Source organism: Lepisma saccharinum, chromosome 27 (genome assembly GCF_977018435.1).
Source record: "Lepisma saccharinum chromosome 27, izLepSacc3.1, whole genome shotgun sequence".
Classification (NCBI taxonomy): Eukaryota; Metazoa; Arthropoda; class Insecta; order Zygentoma; family Lepismatidae; genus Lepisma; species Lepisma saccharinum.
In genome coordinates, this window is record NC_139255.1 from 52,226,611 (window position 1) to 52,249,550 (window position 22,940).

At 40.1% G+C, this 22,940-nt stretch overlaps 1 protein-coding gene across 1 annotated transcript in view; it reads left to right on the forward strand.

Moving 5' to 3' along the window:
• Positions 1–8,014: 8,014 nt before the first annotated feature.
• LOC145980250 (gamma-aminobutyric acid receptor subunit beta-2-like) overlaps positions 8,015–22,940 on the forward strand; it is a 32,466-nt gene continuing 17,540 nt past the window's right edge. Inside the window, exons 1-3 of the mRNA XM_083113260.1 lie at positions 8,015–8,113; positions 15,151–15,270; positions 15,795–15,895. Coding sequence (XP_082969386.1) covers positions 8,015–8,113; positions 15,151–15,270; positions 15,795–15,895 — 320 coding nt within the window. The remainder of the gene's footprint in view (positions 8,114–15,150; positions 15,271–15,794; positions 15,896–22,940) is intronic.

A 22,940-nucleotide genomic window follows, 5' to 3' on the forward strand; every position in this document is an offset into this window, starting at 1 on the left:
CTATTGTACAACTTTTATCCACGGCGCTGTTCAACACTCTCTCTTCCCCTGTATTACAGTACGTTTGGCAACATTCTTTGTACCAGTGTTGCCACAATATGAGGACACAATTTCCCTTTCCAAGGGGCAAAATTTTCCTTTTCGGACCAATTTTTTCCTTCACCTAAGCAAACAACATTCTTTGTACCAGTGTTGCCACAATAAGAGGACACAATTTCCCTTTCCAAGGGGCAAAATTTGCCTTTTCGGGCCAATTTTTCTCTTCACCTAAGCAAATCATACAATAATAATAATAAGTATTAGTAATGGAAGTTGCAGTAGCTGTAATTATTATTATTATTAGTGGTGGTGCTGGTGGTGGAAGCAGTAATAGAAGTATTTCCGTTGGTCCATGTCAGGAATCCGTTTAATCGTTAATCCTCATCGTTACTATTATCCGAAGGTGCAGAAAAGCGATGTATTTAACAGAAATATAAATATATACAGGCTATATTCAAGGGAGCAGAAAAATAACAGAAAAAATGAAAATGTTAAATGTGAATATGAAATTGGAACTTAACATAAACTGTAATAATGTAGTCAGATTTCTTAAAATTTCCCTCAAATTGTGGTATTCTTAATCGAAATTCCCTTTTCCCTTTTGGCTAAAATGTCGGTACGAATTCCCCTGCAAAAAGGGAAATTTCCCTGCAAAAAGGGAAATTTCCCTTCATGTGGCAACACTGCTGTGTACCCGACACTCGTTTGTTTCGTTCGGCTAGCGTTCGGTGTCTTGTAACACGAAAATGTCCGATGTCAGTCGAAGAGGGTTCAACTGATCGCTGATTTGTTGTTTCCCGGCCGCCAGGTGGAGCTGCGAGCGGTATAGCATGTTATTGATAATACCTCTCCGGTGCGCTAACACTGATAATTGCTTGCATGCTAAAATGTTATTCGATAATCTTTACGAGGCGTTGTTTATGAGCGGTATCGATCTGCCTGGCTATGAAAATAATACCACTCGACTTCTGTCAGATGGATGCAATTGCTGTCATGCGAAGGTTGATTCTTGTAGCGGCGGTCCACATCGCTTCCATTGCGCTGGTAAGCGGCAAGGGGCAGTGTGACGCCATGAAGTAAGTACGAGGAGTGTGCAATGTTTCTTATTCTTTTTTCTTTATATTTCGGCTATCGTGCGTCGCTTTCCTGCCTCTTGGGTTAATAGCGACGATCTGGTGAAATGGATGATGAGATGAACACACTGAAATGGGCACCAAACGAGCAACTTTCCTTAGTAACGTTTTGCTCGTTGAGAGCTCGTTTGTGCTGTTGTACCTCTTTAAACAGAGCCTCCACGACGGCGTAGTGGTAACGTCGTCGCCTTGTAATCAAGGGTTTCCGGGTTCGATACCCTGTTGAGGCACATAGTGGTTCGGAACCCACTTTTAATTGTAGGTCCAGTCCCGGTTAGCCTTTCTGTGCATAAAGTGAACAAAAACAACAACTCAATTCAAGAACCTCATTAAACAGAATTTTCTTTCCTTCATGTATGCAACCACGTGGCACACATTCAAGGTTGCCAATGGCATTTATTTTACTGTTGGTTTGATTGATTCTGCTTGTTTTACTTCGCTTTCCGGTACTTCTGGCTAATCGGAAAGATGAGGATGAGTGATGATATGATGAAATTGATTGAACGGACACTCACAAAGAATACCCAATTATTTTCGATAAACAGAAGATAAATAAATCATGGCATTTACACTACAAAACGGTTACGAGATATTGAAAATAATTGCAAAATTCATTACCAGTTCGATATGGGCACAACACCTCTCACTCGTTTATTTTAACAATCGTACTTACCTATTCTGCATTGCGAGAGATTCTTCAAGGTGGAATTATGCTTTTTTCACGAAAATAATTTCAATTTTTCACATTAGGAGTAATTATTGTTCTTCCTTTTTTTGCTTGCGTAACACACAATATGGCGGGCACAGCTTGACTAGCGTTGTGGATCATCAGTGGGTATGCAGTATTTCCAATCTTCTTCACCGAAAAATACCTACTTTCGTGTTACTGATTTTGTAGTTTACGTTAACATGAATAGCCCCAAGAACCATGCACGCGTAGCCCCACAAAACATTCATGGATAGCCTAACGAACCATGCACGGCAAGGTTAGGTTAGGTTAGGTTAGGTCCGGCAAACATAGTTAAAATTGTCATCTTCTTGCAAAACAAGGGCGTGGTTGGAAACACTGACAGGGGATTACGTCATCAAACGTACGCAACATGAGGTTTACGTACAGAAAGGAAATGGAAAGCAACAGCAATTGTGCGTCGGAGAGATGTTTCTCTTCAAAAATACATGAATTCCTGGTGAAATAGATTCCAACATGAAAGAAAATACCTCCACGAACTTTGAAAATGCTACAGAAACTCATTTCCGTAAGTAGTTTCTTCTGTAAAAGGGAAGAAATATGTTGTGCCGATATCGAACTGTTACCAAAAAATTCATCTCCAACTATTACATCGTAATAAAATTTATAAGTAACATTAGAGAAAATTTCTATCAGATTGGATCTACAGCGTTTCCCGCTTATACGTATAATAAAAGAAAAAATCACAACTTTTTTATTTACCAATATTTTTGTCCAAACTTTTTACAAACATGTAACAACTCAGAAATGTTTATTTACAAATCAAGAAAACTAGCGCACTTCCACATGTGAACCGTTAGTGGCACGGCAAATGTCAAACAGGGTGTCAGCCTCAAGCCACACGTTTTGAAGCATGTGCGGGGTAATGTTGCTTACTGCAACCACAATTCTTTCACGCAAGTCTTGCAAATCTCTAACGGGTGTACAGTAAACTTTGTTCTTAACACACCCCCACAACAAAAAATCTCTCACAGTGAGGTCTGGTGACCGTGGGGGCCATTCAATAAAATTCGAACCTCTTTCTATCCATTTTCCATTGAAATGCCCGTCCAGGAATTCTCTAACAAGATTTGAGAAATGAACCGGTTTCGCGTAACTGTTTTTCCCATTTCTTTATTGAAATGTACGATGGAACTACTTCTTTAGCACCCAAACCATAACGTGCACGAAATCGTCTCTGCACAAGTGTCACAGACTTCACTAACGTTAAAACACAAAACACCTTTTCTTGTGGCGACCACATGACGAATGGATACTGAGAAACTGATGATATCAGTTTTCAAGACATTCTGACTACTGCGCATGCGCAACTACCACTGAATGTGTAGCTAAAAAAAGAATTCTGAGTCATTCTTTAAAATGAAACAACAGTCGCATCATTCTCACAGTTTGTTTAGAAGTTATGAATTTTTATTTTATTATACGTATAAGCGGGACACGCTGTATTAATGGTTATCACAAGAACACACAAGACAGCTGATCTTATACAACTCTCAATATCTTGTGTGTTGCTTAAAATATACGGATTTCTTTTCAGAAAGGCAACATCTCGGAGTGAGGTCCCTGTAGCTCAAAACGGAGATCCAACTTCAAAAGATAAAAGAAAACTGATCGATATTATTGTCCCACCTGAATACGACAAACATGAACCACCTACAATCAACGGTAATTATTCTCGTCTCAAAGCTTAAAGTTTCTATAAGTATACTCCATTTCTATAGCACATGTAAAGTCGAGATAAGTTTTCTTCCGGCGCTGGATCCGCCTTTATGGCAGTGACCCGCTGTTGCCTACTAAAATACTTTTCAGCCAAACCGCCGCTTAGGCCAGTGCCGAATCCACACATCTTGCCCCCCCCCCCCCCGCAAAATATTATCAAAGTCCCCCCTCTACCCATGGACGTCCGCAGAATTTTTTCCAGGGAGTGGCAAGGAAGGTATTTTTTTCCAGGGGGGGCAAACAAGGAACATTTTCTCCAAAAATAGTGTTGTTCCCTAAAAAACATTGCTTAAATTTGAATTTATGATGTTCAAGAAATAATTAACACATATTATTGTGGCTAAAATGAAGTTGTATGTGTGAAATACATAATTTTTGGTTGACTTTCATTTTCCAGGGGGGACACCCCCCTTGCCCCCCCTTTCGGACGCTAATGCCTCTACCTCTACCTACCTACCTAATTCTTGATCTGATGTTGACAAAAGTCACATATAAGGGAATAGAGGGTAATTCAAAAGTCTCTTAACATCCCCTATAAAAAGTAAAGGAGTTAGGCTGGGTAGAATTGGTCATAATAGAAACAGATTAGGCTTGTCCAGAACCACAAGTGTGTTCCAAGCGGACGCCGTCATATTGAATTCAATTTAAAATGTTTATATTGATGTGATATACCGGGTGTCCCAGAAGTCTTTCCCTGATTATAAACTTTATTCATATCCGCTATAGGCAATGTAGAGATGTGAAAGTGGTACCAACATGTTGGAAAACTAACCAAGTTTTTTCGTTGCAGGTTTGAGTAACGTGGCTGCAGTGTAGCAATGTCAATGCCCAGAAAACCGGAAATGTTTACGAATCAGGCAAAAGCTCAGCATGTCTTCTGGTATCACGAGACCCGGTCACTAATAACAGTGCAGAGGAACTTTCAAATGTACAGAATTATTTCGTCTAGAATATCTGCCATCAATAAGTTGGTATTTAAAAATTGGAATTTATCTTTATTCGCAAATCCTGTCAAGTCCAAGAAACATTGTATGGAAAGATACCACCCAATGTCGAGAGCATTAATTCCGGATTCCTTGGCACTGACACTGCTACACTACAGCCACATTACTGAAACCTGCAACAAATAAACTTGGTTAGTTTTCCAACATTTTGGCACCACTTTCACATCTCTACATTGCATATAGCGGATATGAATAAAGTTTGTAATCAGGGAAAGACTTCTGGGACACCTGGTGTATATATATGACACTGTTTTCTCACACCTAGAAAATTATACATTTGTTACAATCATGCAGTCATAACTTTTTCCTGATTAAAAATAGGTTAAAGAAACTTTCACCACTGTATTTATCGTGAAATTCTAGACTGATTTGATTCAAGCCTGACTGCCACGCGGGAAACCCTGCTTTTTCCCCGCAAAAAAGTGCTCTGGCCCACCCAGCCTAAAATCAAATGATATCGGGGGGTGGGGTAAATGCAGCCGCAGTGTGGTGCTGATCACATCTCCTCCAAGATGGTCGACGTCGAAAATATGTGGAGCCCTACCCCACATGCCCTAAATGAACCTTGATGGCACGGTGCTATGCACAGGGAACTCTACCTTTACCTGTATTTATTGTACTTGTTTCTGTACCCCTGTTAGGGGGCCCTCTACCCCTCTGAGGGCCCCCTAAATGCTTACTTGTCTCCGCCCCCATAACCCCCCCCCCCCACACACACACACACACTGCGGGGTTTTGCGGCTTGTAGATCCGGCGCTGGATTAGGCCTACCGCTGTCTATCTGTGCAACAAGCGGCAACCTTTGAATCCCTCCTTCCCGAAACGGCCAGCAGGGATACAGGATTGATTAATTGATTTATTTGTTTTATTTTACTTCGCCATTTTGGATAATCGCGAAGATGAGGATGAGTAAAGAATAGAATCGCCTTTATTTGCTCACGGGCCGCTCTTATAACAAACCCTTGTTGCAAATACTTATAGCAATTGGTATTTCACATAGCACTTTCTGAATATCAGTTATACATTAGAAAAGATAAAACATAGAAAAATAATAGATACATACTTGTAAATATAAATTGCTAATTGGCTGATTACACAGAGTAAAATTTAAAACCAAAATTAGTAGAGGAGCAGGTCTAAATATGGGCGAAGGTTTAAATATGGGTTTTGGAGTTATCAGCTCTACCGGGTGCTGCAACCTGGCAGAGGCTATTGCAACTGGTTATCTGTCAAGGACAAAGGTTGCGGCGCCAATTCGCAAGAGAAAGTGGTGGTTTGTTTCGGCCTTGGACGCTGTTATAGAATTGCGACCTCCGAAAACATTTTGCAGGTATGTTTTAACTCAGCCTTTTCTGAATTCTCATCTGCTTTATATAGGTTATGATATTAGCGGTACGTAAAACAAATGTGGGATTTTATAATGACATGATTTGTTCGTGAAATATGTACCACAGAGATCGAAAATAAATTGAAGAAGAAAAATAGCGTGATGGTCTAAATATGGGCTATGACATGAGGTCTAATGTTGAGATCACATTTTCAACAAATATTTGGATGTTTTTCTTAATTTCGATTTTCCCCATTCCGCTTGATTTTCAAAACAACAGATTATTCATAAATATGAATTTTATAATGTTTTAGCTATACATGACTGTTTTTTTTAAAAAAATTTAATTGCTTTTGTGATATTGCCACTAGTAGCCCATATTTTTGGAAATTGCTTTTTTTTAAAAAAAATTGAGACCTTCTATACTTTGTAATGCTATTACATTTAAGTATACATAGATATGTATTTTAAAGGCTTGATATATTATTTTTTTCCTCCGAAAATGACAACATAAAAAGGGGGCCCATATTTAGACCTTTTTCTCTTTAATATTATTACAGAGTTAAAATTGAAATTAAAGCCAATACCTCATACCTGTACCTCATAATGGCCTTGTGAGTGATCGGAAGTATGACGCATTTATGTTGAAATGGTGGTTGACGACCAACCTGTGTGTAAAACTCTTGGGTGATAGAAAAAATGGAATAATGGAGTATGTTAAGGGATTTAGACATTGAAATGAAAGTAACAATTTGTAAGTTACACGTTAATTAATTTTTCAGTGTTTAATGTGATTAACGTTCATAAAAGTTAATATTGTGTACAAGAGAATCCGTTCTATTACCTATATAATCTCGGGACAACACCTCTCACTCATTTATTTCGTCATTTTGACATTCGTACTTACCTATTGTGCATTGCGAAACATTCTTTGAGGTGGGATTCTGCTTTTCTCACGAAAATAATTTCAATTTCCGACATTAACAGTAATTATTGTTCTTCCCTTTTTCGCTTCCGTAACACACAATATGGCGGGCACAGCTTCAATAGCGTCGTGGAACAGTGGGTATACAGTGTTTCCAACCTTCTTAACCGAAAAATGCCCCACAAACCATTCACGCATCGCCCCAAAAACCATTCACGTAATAGCCCCACAAACCAATCACGGTAAGGTTAGGTTAGGTTCGGTTAGGTTAGGCAAACATAGATAAAATTTGGGGTCGTAGAACCTTCTTAACCGAAAAATGACCCACAAACCATTCACGCATAGCCCCAAAAACCATTCACGCATAGCCCCACAAACCATGCACGGTAAGGTTAGGTTAGGCAAACATAGTTAAATTTGGGGTCGTAGTAATATCAGGAATGTATATTTCGTATTTTCATCTTCTTGCAAAACAAAGGCGTGGTTGGAAACACTGACAGGAGGTTACGTCATCAAACGTGCGCAACATCCGGTTCACGTAGAGGAAGCAAAGAAAAGCAACGGCAAGTGTGCGTCGGAGAGATATTTTTTTCGCGAAAAACACATGAATTCCTGGTCAAACAAATTCCACGATGAAAGAAATTATCTCCACGAACTTTCAAAATGCTAGAGAAACTCATTTCAGTAAGTACTTTCTTCTGTAAAAATGAAGAAATGCGTTGTCTCGAGAACATATTGTTACCTTGGTTTTTTGAATAGAGGAAGGAAAATGTTGAAATGTGTTTGAAGTGTCTTTATTTTGTGAAAGTAACTTAAATTGTTTTCCTGCACGCATTGGAGTTTGTGTAACTTAAGTTGTCGTTGTTCCTTGCCTTACAAAAAATGCTGAGAAGTCTGATTGAGGGATTTTAGCAAACTTAGGACTATTTACGCATTGTGTGTTGCAGGGTGGAGCTCTTCTGAGGTCAGTGTTGGGGGGGGGGGGAGTTCAATCCATTCTTTTATCGCCGTGACTATGAAAGAGTTTCCGCAAAGGGTGATGATATGATGAAATAAATGAAGGGACACCCACAAAGATCACCCATGTACAGGTCGGGATTCGAAGGGCAGTTTGCGAACATGACCGTTCTCCGCTGTGATTGGGCCCCGGAAGTTAGATTGGCTCTAAATCTTACGCTCGGAGCCTGGTGTCACAACGCGTTTTCCACGAAGCCCGTGGTAAGGTTTCTGTTTAGTCATGGCCCGGAGATTTGTGTTCCTGTAGAATAGGCAAGACAAGAAACTCCTCGAGGCCTCACACCCAAGCCATACGTAGGGGAGGGATGCACGGATGCAGGGTTGGCAGGGCATACGGGCCAAATTGTCTACGAAAAACGAGAACACGAGAAAAGTAAACAAGAAATTGAAGTTCATAAAAAAATAGGTTTTTACAGTAAAATGAAATACACAAGAAGTGAGCTGTTAAGATAGAGAGTTAAGATAGAGCATAACTGCACTATAAAGTTTAGTCGCTATCGGTTATGTCTTCTATGCCACTCATTTCATTCTCATTCATTGAACGATCTTCCAAGGAGCTATCGTCTTCCAAGGGACTATCAACGTCAGGATCACTTTCGTCGGCAATATTGATAATGAGTCTCTCTGTTGCACTATCGATTAACGGTTCTGCCTTGAGATATTCATCCTCAATTTTTTTTAACGTGATTTGACACTTTTTCCCACGCTGAAAGTGGTAACGTGCCTACAAATTCTGTGCACATATTAGTAGCTGATTACACAGTAAACTTCACGTTCTTTTACGAAATGTATTGTTTCATGTCTGCCCATATTAGTTCCATCGGGTTAAGATGTGGGTGGTATGGCGGTAAACGTACCGTGTTCTGCTAAGATGGAATCAATTTTGAACATCTTCAAACGGGGTTTAAAGTTTCACCAATGAATACAATTCTGGTTTGAACATGTGTGCGTCAAAGGGGTTGTTGTTTTGAACGAGCCACTGAATCATAGTGTCTTCTCGGGAGGAGGAAGAAGGCGCAGGAAGTCGATCACGTTGTTTCTTCGTGCTCGTACAACATTTATGACGTTCTGCAACCCAGTGTTGCCACAATCTGAGGGCACGATTTCCCTTCCCAAGGGGGAACATTTCCCTATTTGGACTAATTTTTCCCTTCACCTAAACAAATATAATAATAATTATTATTATTATTATTATTAGCAGTGGTAGTAGTAGTGTCAGCAGCAGCAGTAGTAAAATTTCCGTTTGTCCATGTTCGTATGAATAAAAAATGTTTCACAAATTTTTCACATATATGTCAGCTTAATCGCTTTCTGGTCAGATGTCCCAGGTTTCAATCATGGTGAGGAATCCATTAAATCGTTAATTGTCATCGTCACAATTATCCGAAGATACAGAAATGCGACGTAAAATAAACTTAAGAGAAATATAAATAGATATAGGCTTATATTCAAGGGAGCAGAAATAAGAAGGATCAGATAAAAATAAAAATATGAATATGAAACTGGAACCATAAGCTGTAGTAATGTAAAGTCAGAAGTCTTAAAATTTCCCTGAAATTGTGACATTTTTCATCGAAATTCCCTTTTCCCTTTTGGCTAAAATTTCGGTCAGAATTTCCCTACAAAAGGGAAATTTCCCTTCATGTGGCAACACTGCTGCAACCCTGCCTGTGTGCACGATGAGGGAAGTTCGCGCATGCGTTTGCGCGTTTACGACCCAGCACACCGGTAGGAAAGTTTCTTGTCTCACCTCTTGTACTGTACGAGTGTCTCTTCATCACCACTCATTACGGGGTGCAAGGGCTGGTCCTTTCTGAAGACATCCGAATGTCAGCCTGCCCTTCCACGTCGAACACCCAGGACTGCATTTTACAGACAGACCAAACTCTGGCGTCTGGTCTGAATGGACGTTCGCGATTGCCTTTCCACCAATTACATCTTATCACTTTTCCATGCTCATCGTCTCGATTAGCCAAAAGTAGCAGAAAAACAACGTAAAATAAATTAGCTTTCAGACCGAAGCGACACGCGTCAGTTGGAAACGAAACTTCAATAATGAATACAATCTTTCGTACCAAAGCGACACAACAGGCTGCACGTGTTGTTCGGACTGGACCGTTTTCTCACGCATGCGCAGTAGAGGTGCCCGTGTTACTTCGGTGTGAAACCCTCGTGTCCAGTGTCGGCGATTGGGTTCCAAAACCGGTGGGGGGGGCAAAGACAGTATATTTCCCTTTGTAGATAAGGTTTAGCATAGTGCGGGGGCAAAAGTGGGGGACAATTGCCCCCTCGCCCCTCCTAATCGCCGCCACTGCTCGTGTCGCATGGGTCTGAAACCTTCCTAAGAGAACTACAATCAAGATATTATCATGGACACAACTCAAGTAAAAGTGATCGGGTTGAAATTTTTGGTATGCTGAAGGCTCTTACAAATATGTACCAGATGAGGCTCTTAAAAATATGTACCAAACTAAAGACTTGGAAATATTTTTATCTAACTTAATATTTCAGTGCGTAATGCATCGTGAGTTAATTAATTTGTCAGAAACTTACTGCTAAACAGATAACATTATTTTATTATTATACTTCAGATGTGATGTCATTTAAACGATTTGACTGAATTCTGTTGGTGGTGCCATCTGTACGCACTTTCTTCTAACAACTTGATTGACTTATTGAGTTTGCAATATATTTGTTTCTTGATTAGGTAATCCTGTCCGAGTCGAAGTAGGAATTTCCGTAGCTGCAATAACAGAGGTTAGGGAACATACATTGGTGAGTATCAAATTACAATTACAAATAACATAAATACAGGGTGCTCCATAAATCAGTTGCAGCTCTTCACCTCTTCAATGAATAGCATAGTAACCACTTGACTAGAGCAGTAGCTATTTGAAGGTATGCTATTGTTAGTGAGTGCTAGATTAATGATGCAATTTGTCAGCTGGTTTATGGCACATCCTGTATGTTAAAGGTAATGGGTTGGAAAAAATAATCATATCGTAGTAGCTTACGCTATCAAGTCGTAATCAAAGGGGCCCTAGGTTTGATTCCCTGTGGAACACATGCTAGTGGTTCCAAGGATAGCAGTTTAAACTGTAGGTCCTGTCCCAAGAAGCCCACATAAGCATAAAGTAGACCTAAATGATTAATGGTTATAGTGATAAAATACAATGCCGAAAAATATTATGAAAAAATCTTATATTTTATCTAGTGTAAATATAACCTCTATTGTGTCTTGTAATTTAAAAATATGTACGTCATATACAACCTTGGTGACAATGAAGTTCGACCAGAAAGGAATACGTGATTAAATGCACAGAGGCATAGGCGGTGGAATGGGTGACCCGCAGAAGTGACGCATGTGTGTAAGAGGAGGCGTGTGAGCAGGCAAGAATCGTGATCCCAGCATGTTGCACCCAACGTCACGTAAAGAACGAAAACGGGGAACAATACGCGTGACATTGAACTTCGACCAGGTACCAGACCCATACGGAAATTCCAGATAGTGGCGCATTCGACGGAAGCATGACCAGAGGGCTGCACAGCAGCCAGAATCGCTTACTAGGCCCGCCTGGCTGGTCGGGCGGGCGAGTAAAACTATAGACCTGAGTTTTGACCCATCAAGCATCGAAAGCCCACGGGTAACTGGAAGGCCTTGCAAGACGAAGCTGGCTTATCTTCAGCGAACGCTCATTCCGGTTTTGCACCGTCTCCAGATACATGAGTCACGCAGTCACCGTTGCCAACTTTTAGATTCTAAAATGGTCAAGGAGCACTTAAAATGTTCATTACTTTTATCAATTTGACATTTATTCCTTGCTAGAAAACATTTGTATCACTCACACCCAGTGGCGGCGATTGGGTTCCAAAACTAGGGGGCCAACGTGCAAAAGTAGGGGGGCAAGGACAGTTTAATTTCCCTTGGTACATGAGGTTAGCGTGGTGAAAAAGTGGCAAAAAGTGGGGGGGGGGGCAACTGCACTCTCTCGGTCCCGCCCCTAATTGCTGCTACTGTTGTCACCTGTAGAGGAGTACGAATCAAGTCTGGCAGAAAGTGCCATCGTAAATATTTTGGAACTTTCTGTAACTGGTAGTGGTTCTACATTATACTTTTGGGGGGTCCTCCCCTATGGTGCAGTGGTAGTGTCCTCGCCTTGTAATCAAGGGGTACCGGGTTCGATACTCGGTGGAAGCACATGGTGGTTCGGATCCCACTTTAAACTATAGGTCCACTCCCGATGTTCTTTAGGCAGTAAGACAACTGAAATATCCTTAAATGTGCTAAACTTTTTTTAAAAAAAATCAGAAATACAAAGTAAGAATCTTGAAATATAACCTATATATTAATTAATGAGCCCTTCTTTGTTTCCTCATTTCAAAGTTTGTAGGATGTAAATATCACAAACCATGGCTTAAGTAGAAAATATCGAAGGACGCACATAAAGGGGGGGAAAAGGGGTGCGCTAAACCACAATGCTGTCTAGGGGCCCAAAGTATCTACCTACAAGCTCTTCGACACAATCGGTTTCAACATCAACAAATCTTAAAACGATAGTCATTTGCACCATAAGTGTGAAATCTTTGGTGTATTCAATTGATACAGCTAATTTGACTTTGTTGCACATTAATTGTAGCAGTTAACTTTGAATTTTAGGACTTAGATGATAATAATAATTGTGAATCTCATTTTGTTGTTACGTCTTAATTTCCTTGTAATATTAAATATTTGACGCAGTGGCGTAACATAATCGTAAAGTACGCGTCCGCAAGAAATAAATTTGGGTCCCTCAAGTACAGTCATATTCTTCCAGAAAATTTATGCAATTACTTAGAGTGGCTGGTTGTGGCTACATTTACATTAATAATTATACAAATCGATGCTCTAACTCTGAATTTTCACATAGCCTATTACAACATATCTTTCTTTGACATTTATGTATTCAAAAGAAGAAAATACAAATACTTACTTATCCCTTCCCCCAAAACAGAAGGCGGTACAGGATACAGAGAACACTGAAAGCTAGTGTAGAGATATCAAGGAGAATAAACTTTCCCAAAGCTCTTGATTTCAGATTTAAGCACATTCCTGAAACGTAGAACTTGGATCATGAAATTCGGAAGATAAATCATCTTCATGCCCGTTACAGAGGGCAATAGCTGCATCTGAAGTTGTAGGAACGAAGGAAGAACTGCTAATATTACCCATACCCTTCTTCAGTTTAAAACACCGGGAGCATTTAAATGCCCCATACTTTGCTCCGTGGCAGTTTGAGGTGCTTTATCATTAACATATTAAAATCGTGTAGGCTATGCAAGGTCACGAGACAGAAGAAAAGCCAAGATAAAGAGCTTTTTATTCAAGAAAATAATAAATGGATAAAAATGTCCAAGCAATTTTTTTGTTGATGTTTCACATGAGAAATTATAATTATTTTGACTTTTTCGGGGCCCCTTATGGTTAGAGTTCCCGCCCGCCTCTGACTTGACGTATTCATTCAAATTATAATGTTAAACTAGAATATAAAGAGAGATAAAAAGGCCTTATTTTTATTGCCCACAAAAATTAGCCTTTTCTATCTTTCTCACTTCCATTTATTACGTTTTTCGTATCAACCTCGTGGGACGGGAGGCCCTTACATGCGCAAGGCCAAGGGTGGTCGCCTACTTCACCCACCCCCTGCTACGCCAATGGTTGTACAACCTGAAGGCACCTGCGCTGCACCTAGCAGAAATTCAAATATTTCCATGCGTAGTGAAATATAATGGCCGTTGGCAACACTGACAGGAGTGCTCGCTTCTACTTGCAAGAACTACATCGAGTCTCACGGGTCTTCTTAAGACCCGGGTAATAGAAAAACCTGGCAGGCATCGATGCCTGTGCACAACTGTGACGTGAAGCTCGCTTGAGCGATGTCGAACACCTGGGCTTGACGTGCGTGTTGCATATTCTTGTAGGCGCCCCTCCTCGCAGACGGGTTTCTTTCGGGTCTTGTGCAGGTCTCTGAGCATGACGTCACGGACACGATAAGGGAGTCCGCCGTATATAAGCGCGTGCTGTGCACCGAGGAACCGCAGTGCATCGTCACCATGGCCAGGGGCAAACCTATTGACAACACCGTGAGGAGAAGAGTGGTGGAGTTGCAACGGGATGGACTCAGTGAACGGGAAATAGGGCGCCAACTGAACTTACCCAAGTCAACCGTCCACTGCATCATCAAACACCACCAAAATGCGGGTACTACAGAGCCAGGTAAGGCCCCCGGTCGAAAACGCCTGCTGAGCGTGCGTGACCTACGGATATTTAGGCGCTATATCCAGACCAACAATCATGTTTCTGTGGCCGAATTACGACTGTGGACTCGAGAACGCTTTCACATTGAAGTGTCAACCAGAACCATTCGCCGTTACGTACAGCGATGCGGTTACCGAGTGTACAAGGCGAAACGTAAACCCTCCTTTCCATGTTGAACAAAGGCAAAATCGTCTACGGTGGGCACGAATGTACCGGGGATGGACATTTCGGCAGTGGAACAGAGTTTTGTGGACGGACGAATCCATTTTCAATGTTGTGTACGGGAAAATACGGAAAACAGTCATTTGTCGGAAGGAGGAACAGAATGAAGCAAATTGTTATGTACGTCGGGTACAGAAACCTGCGTCAGTGATGGTATGGGGATGCATGCGGCATCTGGGTTTGGCCCACCACACGTCTGTGAGGGCATTGTGAATGCACACGCCTATACACGCATACTGGAGCGGCATCTTCCCACAGTGCGAAGGCACCTGTTCCACAGGCGGCGTCTCATCTTTCAACACGACAATGCCAGGCCTCATACAACGCGGCTGACAAGAGAATGGTTGACTCGCCATTACGTGCGAACTCTGCCATGGCCACCATCGAATCCCGACCTTTCGCCCATTGAGAATGTGTGGCGTGTTCTTAAGCGACGTGTGCAACAGAGGGGACCCACGACAGTGGCTGCTCTTATCGCCTGCCTGCAGGAGGAATGGCGCCGCATCGATGTGGAATACCTTGAACGACTCGTCCGCAGCATGCCCCGACGCATGATAACAGCCATGGACAATTTGTACGGTAATACTCATGGATCCCACTGTACGTTGTTATGATTTATAACATATTATATGGCTTAACCGGTAACCTATTATATAACAAATTTTGAAAATAATAATAGTAATAATAACCTATGTAAATCTAACATTACGTTACTTTACAGGATGTGGATTTTGTCGCGTACTTGCTCATTCGTTGGTATGACTGTCGGCTGAACTACAATTTCACTGGGCCAAGGGTTCTTGTATCTTATGATGACTTCGGAGAGATTTGGAGGCCAGATGTGAGTTTCTGTTATGTATTTTATGTACTAATTGATGTTATTATGTATGTTTTGCATAGTGTTGTATTTCTACTTGGAAGTTGTAGGATATATTTTTGATAAGAAGAAGGATACGTCACGATCACTGCCACTGTTATAACATGTAGTATTATGGGATATAGTGGAACGCATCAAAACTCGTAAGTTGATTTCTGTGTTTTATTTATTTAATTTATAGATGTGTTTGTTGCTAGCGTAAAATCCAACAGCAACATTGTTTTAAGCATGATCGTATTGGAGTATTAACGCGGGAAAATTGAAATAATTACTCTGATTGGCTGCCACGAATCACGTGACCTGTTACAACGACCCCAGGAGTAACGATCCTTTTTCCGGGAACAGTGAAAAATTCAGGGGAAAAAGGGGCGAAAATTTGACGAAATTAAAGCCTCTATATCCGTGGGTAACTTAATAACGAACTATAATAATTACTTTCACAAAGTTAAAAGGTAAGTGACGAATTGTACTTTTCTTTTCCATTGCAGCTGTACTTCAGAAACGTCAAAAGATGGAGCCACTACGACCACATACAAAACAGGGGTTATGCAAACTTCTATAATAACAATGAAGTCATAATGTCGGGTAGGTAAGTATCACCTAAATAGGGTCAGTTCTGATTGCAGTGAACACTAATCACTAGTTTCAACCCAAATGTGTTATAAATTCGTTTATAGTGAACCCTCAACTTCTGTTTTAGTAGGCCTAAAAAGAAATATCGAAGCTTGAGTCTAAGAGAAGGATGAAAAACTCCTCTCTTAAAGGCGCGATTCAGAAAAAATATACAGGGTGGAGCAAAATTCTGTTTACAAAGCGGAGGAGGTGAATCGCCAAGTGAAATGAAGACGAAAATGTAAATGGAATTTTGTCGAATGTCGCACCGTGTCAGAGCTAGAAGATGCCGAAATCGTGTGAAAATGGACTTCACACCTCCATATGCCGACAAATAGTACTCATAAAGAAGATGCGGCACGATGTCCCCCCCAAAAAAACACACCTGGGCTAGCGAATGATGCACAAATCGCGTGTCGAAAATAAATGCGGTAGGGATTCCCCACATGTTGGCTGTGTCCCTTCTTCTCTGGGGAATCCCCTTCTGCAGCCTGCTTTTCGGACACTTCCTGGCGAAATGTTCTTCATGTGCTGTGACCTCCGTCATTTCCCTTTGTACCCCCATTCGATACCTGCGTCCATGTCGGACATACGTATTCCCGGGAATCCCTCACACACTACCAGGTGTCTTTTTTGGGGGATATCGTGCCGCATCTTCTTTATGAGTACTATTTGTCGGCATATGGAAGTGTGAAGTCCATTTTCATACGATTTCGGCATCCTCTAGCTCTGATACGGTGCGACATTCGACTAAATTCCATTTACATTTTCGTCTTCATTTCACTTGGCGATTCACCTCCTCCGCGTTGTAAACGGAATTTTGCACCACCCTGTATTACCAAATAAGTAATACAATAGTGGGGAAAAAAGAAGGTGCAAGAAAATACCAAATTAAGGATTTATAAACTGTATATTATACCAACAATGCTCTACGCTACTGCATAGAAAACTTAACGCTCCAAAATAAGCTAAAAGTAGATTAACAGCAAGAGAGATGAAATACCTCAGAAGAGTGGTAGGAAAAACCAGACGAGAGAAAATCAGAAACACTAAAATCAGGGAACAGCTACAAGTAGAATCAATTGAAGAGATAATAGAGAGAAGAACACTGGGCTGGTATGGCCATGTCATAAGAATGGGAGAAGAAAAAAACCGAACAAGTAATGGAAGATAGACCAGAAGGAAGGAGAGGAAGGGGAAGACCTCGAATAGAATGGGAACAATACCTGTCAGAGATGCTTACTAAAAGAGGGAAGGCACTAATGGCAGTTAAGAGAATGACACAAGAGGAAGAGTTTTAGCAGATGGCTGAAGGACCCCGACGCCTAACAGCACGAAGGGGAGGAAGTAATGGCCGCGTGCACCAACGCCGATTATTTCGAAGTTCAGTTGAACGAGATCAATTTCAATCCACTCTAAATGAACTTGGTTTAAAGATTTGCATTGCACCAACGAAAAACGACGTTCACGAGATTCCGTTCAACTGATCCGAGATTAATTTGTAAGGCTATATCTGATTGGTTGGCTAAAACAAATTACAACAAGAACCGCATAGAGTAATGTGATGTGTTAAAGTATCAACATGTAGGAGAAGAAGATAATTCGGGCTGCAAACTTCTCTGAATTTGAGAGATGTACTAATCAACCTTGTCGACGACTACAAGAATGTAGTAGAGTGTAGAAAATTAATAATATTAAAAAAGAACTGACGGCACAACACAAAAGGAGAAGGAGAAAGCATGGAACTTTCTTCTACAGGACAGAACCTTAGCTCGTAACGCTTTAATGTCTTACGATATGCATTCGATTTTGATGCTACTGATGTCTGTGGTATTTGAATTTTTAATTTCTTAATTCTTATATATTTATATTGTCGTGTCGTGTAAATTGTCAGTAACATGTATTTTCGTAAATTTATACAAAAATATTTCCAACACTATGTAGCGTAATATTGCTCTGTTCTAATTTACCTTGCACTTGCACGTAATATATTACATTTATATATGTTTTGAGTTCAGGGGTAGAAAATATTTGGATACATTACGACTTTGCACCACAGAACCACAAATTATTATTATTATTGTGGCAGTTTTTACACAGTTCTTGAATTAGCATTGTACGCCCAACATCTCTAGCGTTTGCATGCCCTCGATATCACTTTTCAATCTTTTTCTATTAAAAAACAACTGCCTGCAATCGAAGCGTCAGTATCGTGAACCAGGATCAGCCACCAAAACGGTGGCGAATGGCCGAGAAGAAGACATAACTCATCCCCATCTTCGTAAATTAGCCAGGAGGCACAAAACGCGAAGTAAAATAAAGTAAATCAACCGATCAGAAGATAAATTCGTTTTGATGTTCCTAGATCGTGATCAAGTGTTGATCCGTCTTCGTGCCATAGAATTTTGCAATGATCCTTTCTCGATCAGAGTTTAAATTTTGATCGTCGTTGCTGCACTCGACCATAGTACGTAAGGTGTCGTTAAACGGAGAGCGACTGAATCGGGCAGGGGATGAGAGCTCTAAACAAACAATTCCTAATCTAGCCTCTGAGGTCTAACAGTGCATCTGTGCTTAGGTTACGTGGGTTTGTTATAGATTTCTTAGCTCTTAGTGTTTGCGTTTGTCGCAAGCTGGTGGGTGGGTCATCACGGTGATGATGAAGCAAGTGTTTAACATTTGGTACTGTACAGTCCTTTTTTGTTTCATTAAAATATCCTATGTGAACTAAAGTACCACTGCCTTAGGTCCTGTATTTCCCCTGTCACTACTAACCTCAATTCTGGTTAAGGGGTATTTCAGATTTAGTGAACAGTTAATCTTCATTCGGGTGGGGAAGGTAGTTTCTTGGTATTGAGCAACACCCACTTGCAGAAGACATATATATACAGTGCTCGACGTGAGGGGAAACGTGGAGGGATACTAGCCGCCAAGTTAAGAAATATTTCATAAAAAAGTTTGAATAGGCACCTCCCCATCTACTGCATTGTCTTCATGTTGATCTTAGAAGCATCCTTCCACCTATCCCCCCCCCTCCCCCGCAGCTAGGAATTCTCACTTCGAGCACTGATCATACACACACACACACACACATATATAATATATATATATAGCGGCTCGTGCCTAAAATAACAGGTGAAGAAGTATATTTATAGGCAATGAAAACAAATAGTAAGTGCCAGTGCCCCCCCCAATTTAAAACGTCTTTTTTGTCTTCATCCGTCCATCTGGAAAATGGTGTCTGCAACAAATTACACACTAAGTCATTTACTGGGTTCATTGTAGAAACCACAGCTCAACACATGAACACAACACACGATAGGAAACGCGAAACACACACGCGGAACAAGATCTCGCGAGAACGCGAAGATTTTGCCACAAGCACTGGATGCGATGTTTTCTCCGACGAGAGAACTGCTTCATCTAGAAGGCGACACCCGTTCAAGGTCAACGCTAGGTGACGTCACCGTTGCCATGACAACCGGCTAAGTTTTCCGCAACCTAGCGGTGTTTGCTCTTGGGTTGGGACGAACTCAATACGTGCGTAGCGCCGAGCGGCGTGTTATTTGAGTATTATCGTGTGCGTTCTGCTGGGAAATAGTTTAATTTAACAAGCAAATGAAAAATGTCAATATTAATTTGAAAATTAGGTGAAAACATCTGCACTTGTTGCACTTGGCCAGCCGCCACTGATATATATGTGTGTGTGTGTATGTGTGTATGTGTGTGTGTGTGTATGTGTATGTGTGTTTCTTTATCTCTTCTCTCTTACTGTTTCTTTAAATCTCATATTTTACTGTTTCTTATCTCTTCTCTCTTACTGTATCTTTATTTCTTCTCTCTTACTGTTTCTTCAAATCTCATCTTTTACTGTTTCATATCTCTTCTCTCTTACTGTTTATATATCTCTTCTCTCTTACTGTTTATATATCTCTTCTCTCTTACGGTTTCATTATCTCTTCTCTCTTATTGTTTCTATATCTCTTCTCTCTTACTGTTTCTTTATCTTTTCTCTTACTGTTTCTATATCTCTTCTCTCTCACTGTTCCTATATCTCTTCTCTCTTACTGTTTCATTATCTCTTCTAGTGTTGCCCACGAGACGAGACGAGACGAGACTTTGGTCTGTCCCGTTCCGTCTCGTGAAAATGCTGTCTCGTCTCGTGTCTCGTCTCGAAAATATTCGTTTGTCCCGTCTCGTGTCCCGTCTCGAATTGTTCTGTCTCGTCTCGTCTCGTCCCGTCTCGTTTTGTCTCGTCTCGTCTCGTAAAAGTGATCCGGGATATCATGCCAACAAAAGTCAAAAGTAGCAGAAACACAATATTTTTCCGGAAAGTGGGATAAAGCTCCAAATATTTTACCCATTGCGTGGTGAGAATAAATAAGGTTCGTTAATCATGAGGACATTAATATTAAACATGCAGTTTGTTGGTTACTGATTGCTAGGTATCTTATGAAATCTACCTTGTGTTTTTCCTCGCTTCCATACAACTGTCTATCCATCGTACATAAGTTAGTGCTCTTTTTCATTACTGCTATACCTTTTGGAAGTCTTCAAATGTTTTCCACTAGACCTTATTTCTTTCTTAATGTCGCACTTCCGTGCACTATGAAAATTTACATTTTTTTCTTTAAATTCTAAGTTTGGCGCTGGGAGCAACAAAAAAAGTTTTTAAATGTGTAGTACGAACACAAAAGACTATTTAAAATTTCAATACTTAGTATATTACAAATAGAAAGCATTTATTGTTCTTAATATTGTTAAACATCTTCTATGACATAAGTTTCAAAAAGTGTTTCTTTGTGACATTGTGCTGTTTCTGATGCTCAGCTTATGACGCACATACTTCTTTGTTCTCCCTTTAGCCTCTAAGTCCGGTACCACCACCGCTTGATCTAATTTATCCTTCGGCAGGCAGGGGAGGGTGTCCGAGCCAAGTGTTTCAGAAAAAATGAAAATAATAACATTAACGACAACAATTAAGCAAATGTTTAAATTAATACATTAATATAATTCAAGGGTCTATTCACTTGAATATGTAAATTAATTAATTATGTTATTGTTATTACATGAAATGTTACAAAGATGTTAGAAGAATAGTAATGTAACAGCACGAATATTAGCTAATATCTAGCTTACGTGTAGTTAAGATCGCCAAAATTTGCATAAAAACAGCTGTCCTGGCAAGAAAATTAATGTCAAAAAAGGTGATAAATTGAATATTTGCTGAATAACAAAAAGGATGTTACATCCAGTTGACGAAAAATAAAGTTCCTGATTAATATTTTATGCTCATTATTATAAGTAGTAGTGTACATCATAAATCTTCATTGATACCGTCATTCAAAGCCGTATGATCCCAATAGAATCCTTGTTTCTAGTAAGTTCGGCAGGAATAAGTAACCCTCGATTATGCGAAACAAATATATTTGTTTGTTTAGCTAGAGGACGGCCCCAGGCGGATGCAAGAAGCCAGCCGTTCCTGCAAAAGTGTATGTTTTACGAAGCGAAGAAACGTGACAAAACCACCACGTATGGAAGGCAAACCTGCATTTAGTTTGTATCGCATATTTACAGAGCCGTGCCTCCTGATGTTATAAAAATCCCAACTTGAATGATTCTTTTAGACATGCTATAGTTGAAAAAAATATGTTTAGATGCACCAAAAGTGCATCATTATCAGATTATGCATATAACGTGTTATTGGAATCAACATATTTGAGTAAATTGGGTGCCTCCCCGATGGCGAAGTAATAACGTCGAGGTCTTGTAATGAACGGTCCTCGCGTTCGATACCCAATTGAGTCACAAAGTGCATCGGATCGCACATTAAACTGTAGGTCGGTTCGTGATTTAGCCTATTTGTGAATCAAGCGGACTTAAAAAAATTTTAAAAAAATTATCAACCTTAAGAATATTAGAATCCACTAATTAACCCGCAGGTAAGTCAAATTTCAGGTATCCCTCTTCATTCTCGTTCATAGACTTCCTGCAATACTTTGTGAATGTGTGTTGCATCCTACCAGGTGCGAGAAATGTGCAGAGTTATTCTTTCCCTGTACTGCGTTATCTCTTTTCGTAACAGTAAGGCTAAATTCTCGTTTTATCTGAACTTTTAAGAAATGTGCAAAATACGTCTCTATCTTTAAACAACCACCCTTTCTCATGTATGTGTAAAATAATCCCACTCTGTCTCAGAAAACCTCTTCCCACGATGAAATGAAGGAAACAACTATCAAGTCTCAACAATTATAAATATTTGCTTAAATTTCCTATCATTTATACAAACAGTAGCAGACATCACGTCCTTTGGTGCAACACTGTCAACAGCTAATGTTACTTTCCTCGTCCTAATCAATTTACTTCCAACCAGTGATGGCACCAGGGAAATATGACTGGGGGGGAGGCTGGAAACAAAATATTGTAAGTGGGCAGTCACATTAAAACGCCCGAAACACATATATATACTTATATAATAATACTTATAATAATAATTATTATTATTATAATTATTATTATATTCATGTATGGTGTTTTGTGTTTGTCTTTTATTTAGAGTGGACGTTTACTGCCTAAATTTACTTCTTGATTACGAGTTTATCTCCACATGATTCGTTTCAATAAAGACATTAATTCTTTTTATTGGTAAGTTCCGTTGTGTCTAGTGGCCTATTTCAGTATTGGAAGACATTCATAATTTTATAATTCATCGTCTTTCTTGAGATGAAACTACTGATATAAATATTTAAGTTATAAGATAATAATATAAATGACGAAAAAATTCTTCGAAGAGTTTAATTTTCTTGGAAAATAAACGTTACGTTGGAAGAAATTAATCTTCTAAAGTATTAGAAACAATGTGAGGCACTTAGTGAAGTGCAATTCTCCTGTAGGAGAATTCTGCTCTATGTGCTTTGGAGAACACATTGCCCACCTTTGCTACGTCCAGGACTTGACATTTCTTCTCAATGGCAAGAACAGCCAAATGAGGCAGTTTGCATCCAGCATCCTGTTTCCAGCAA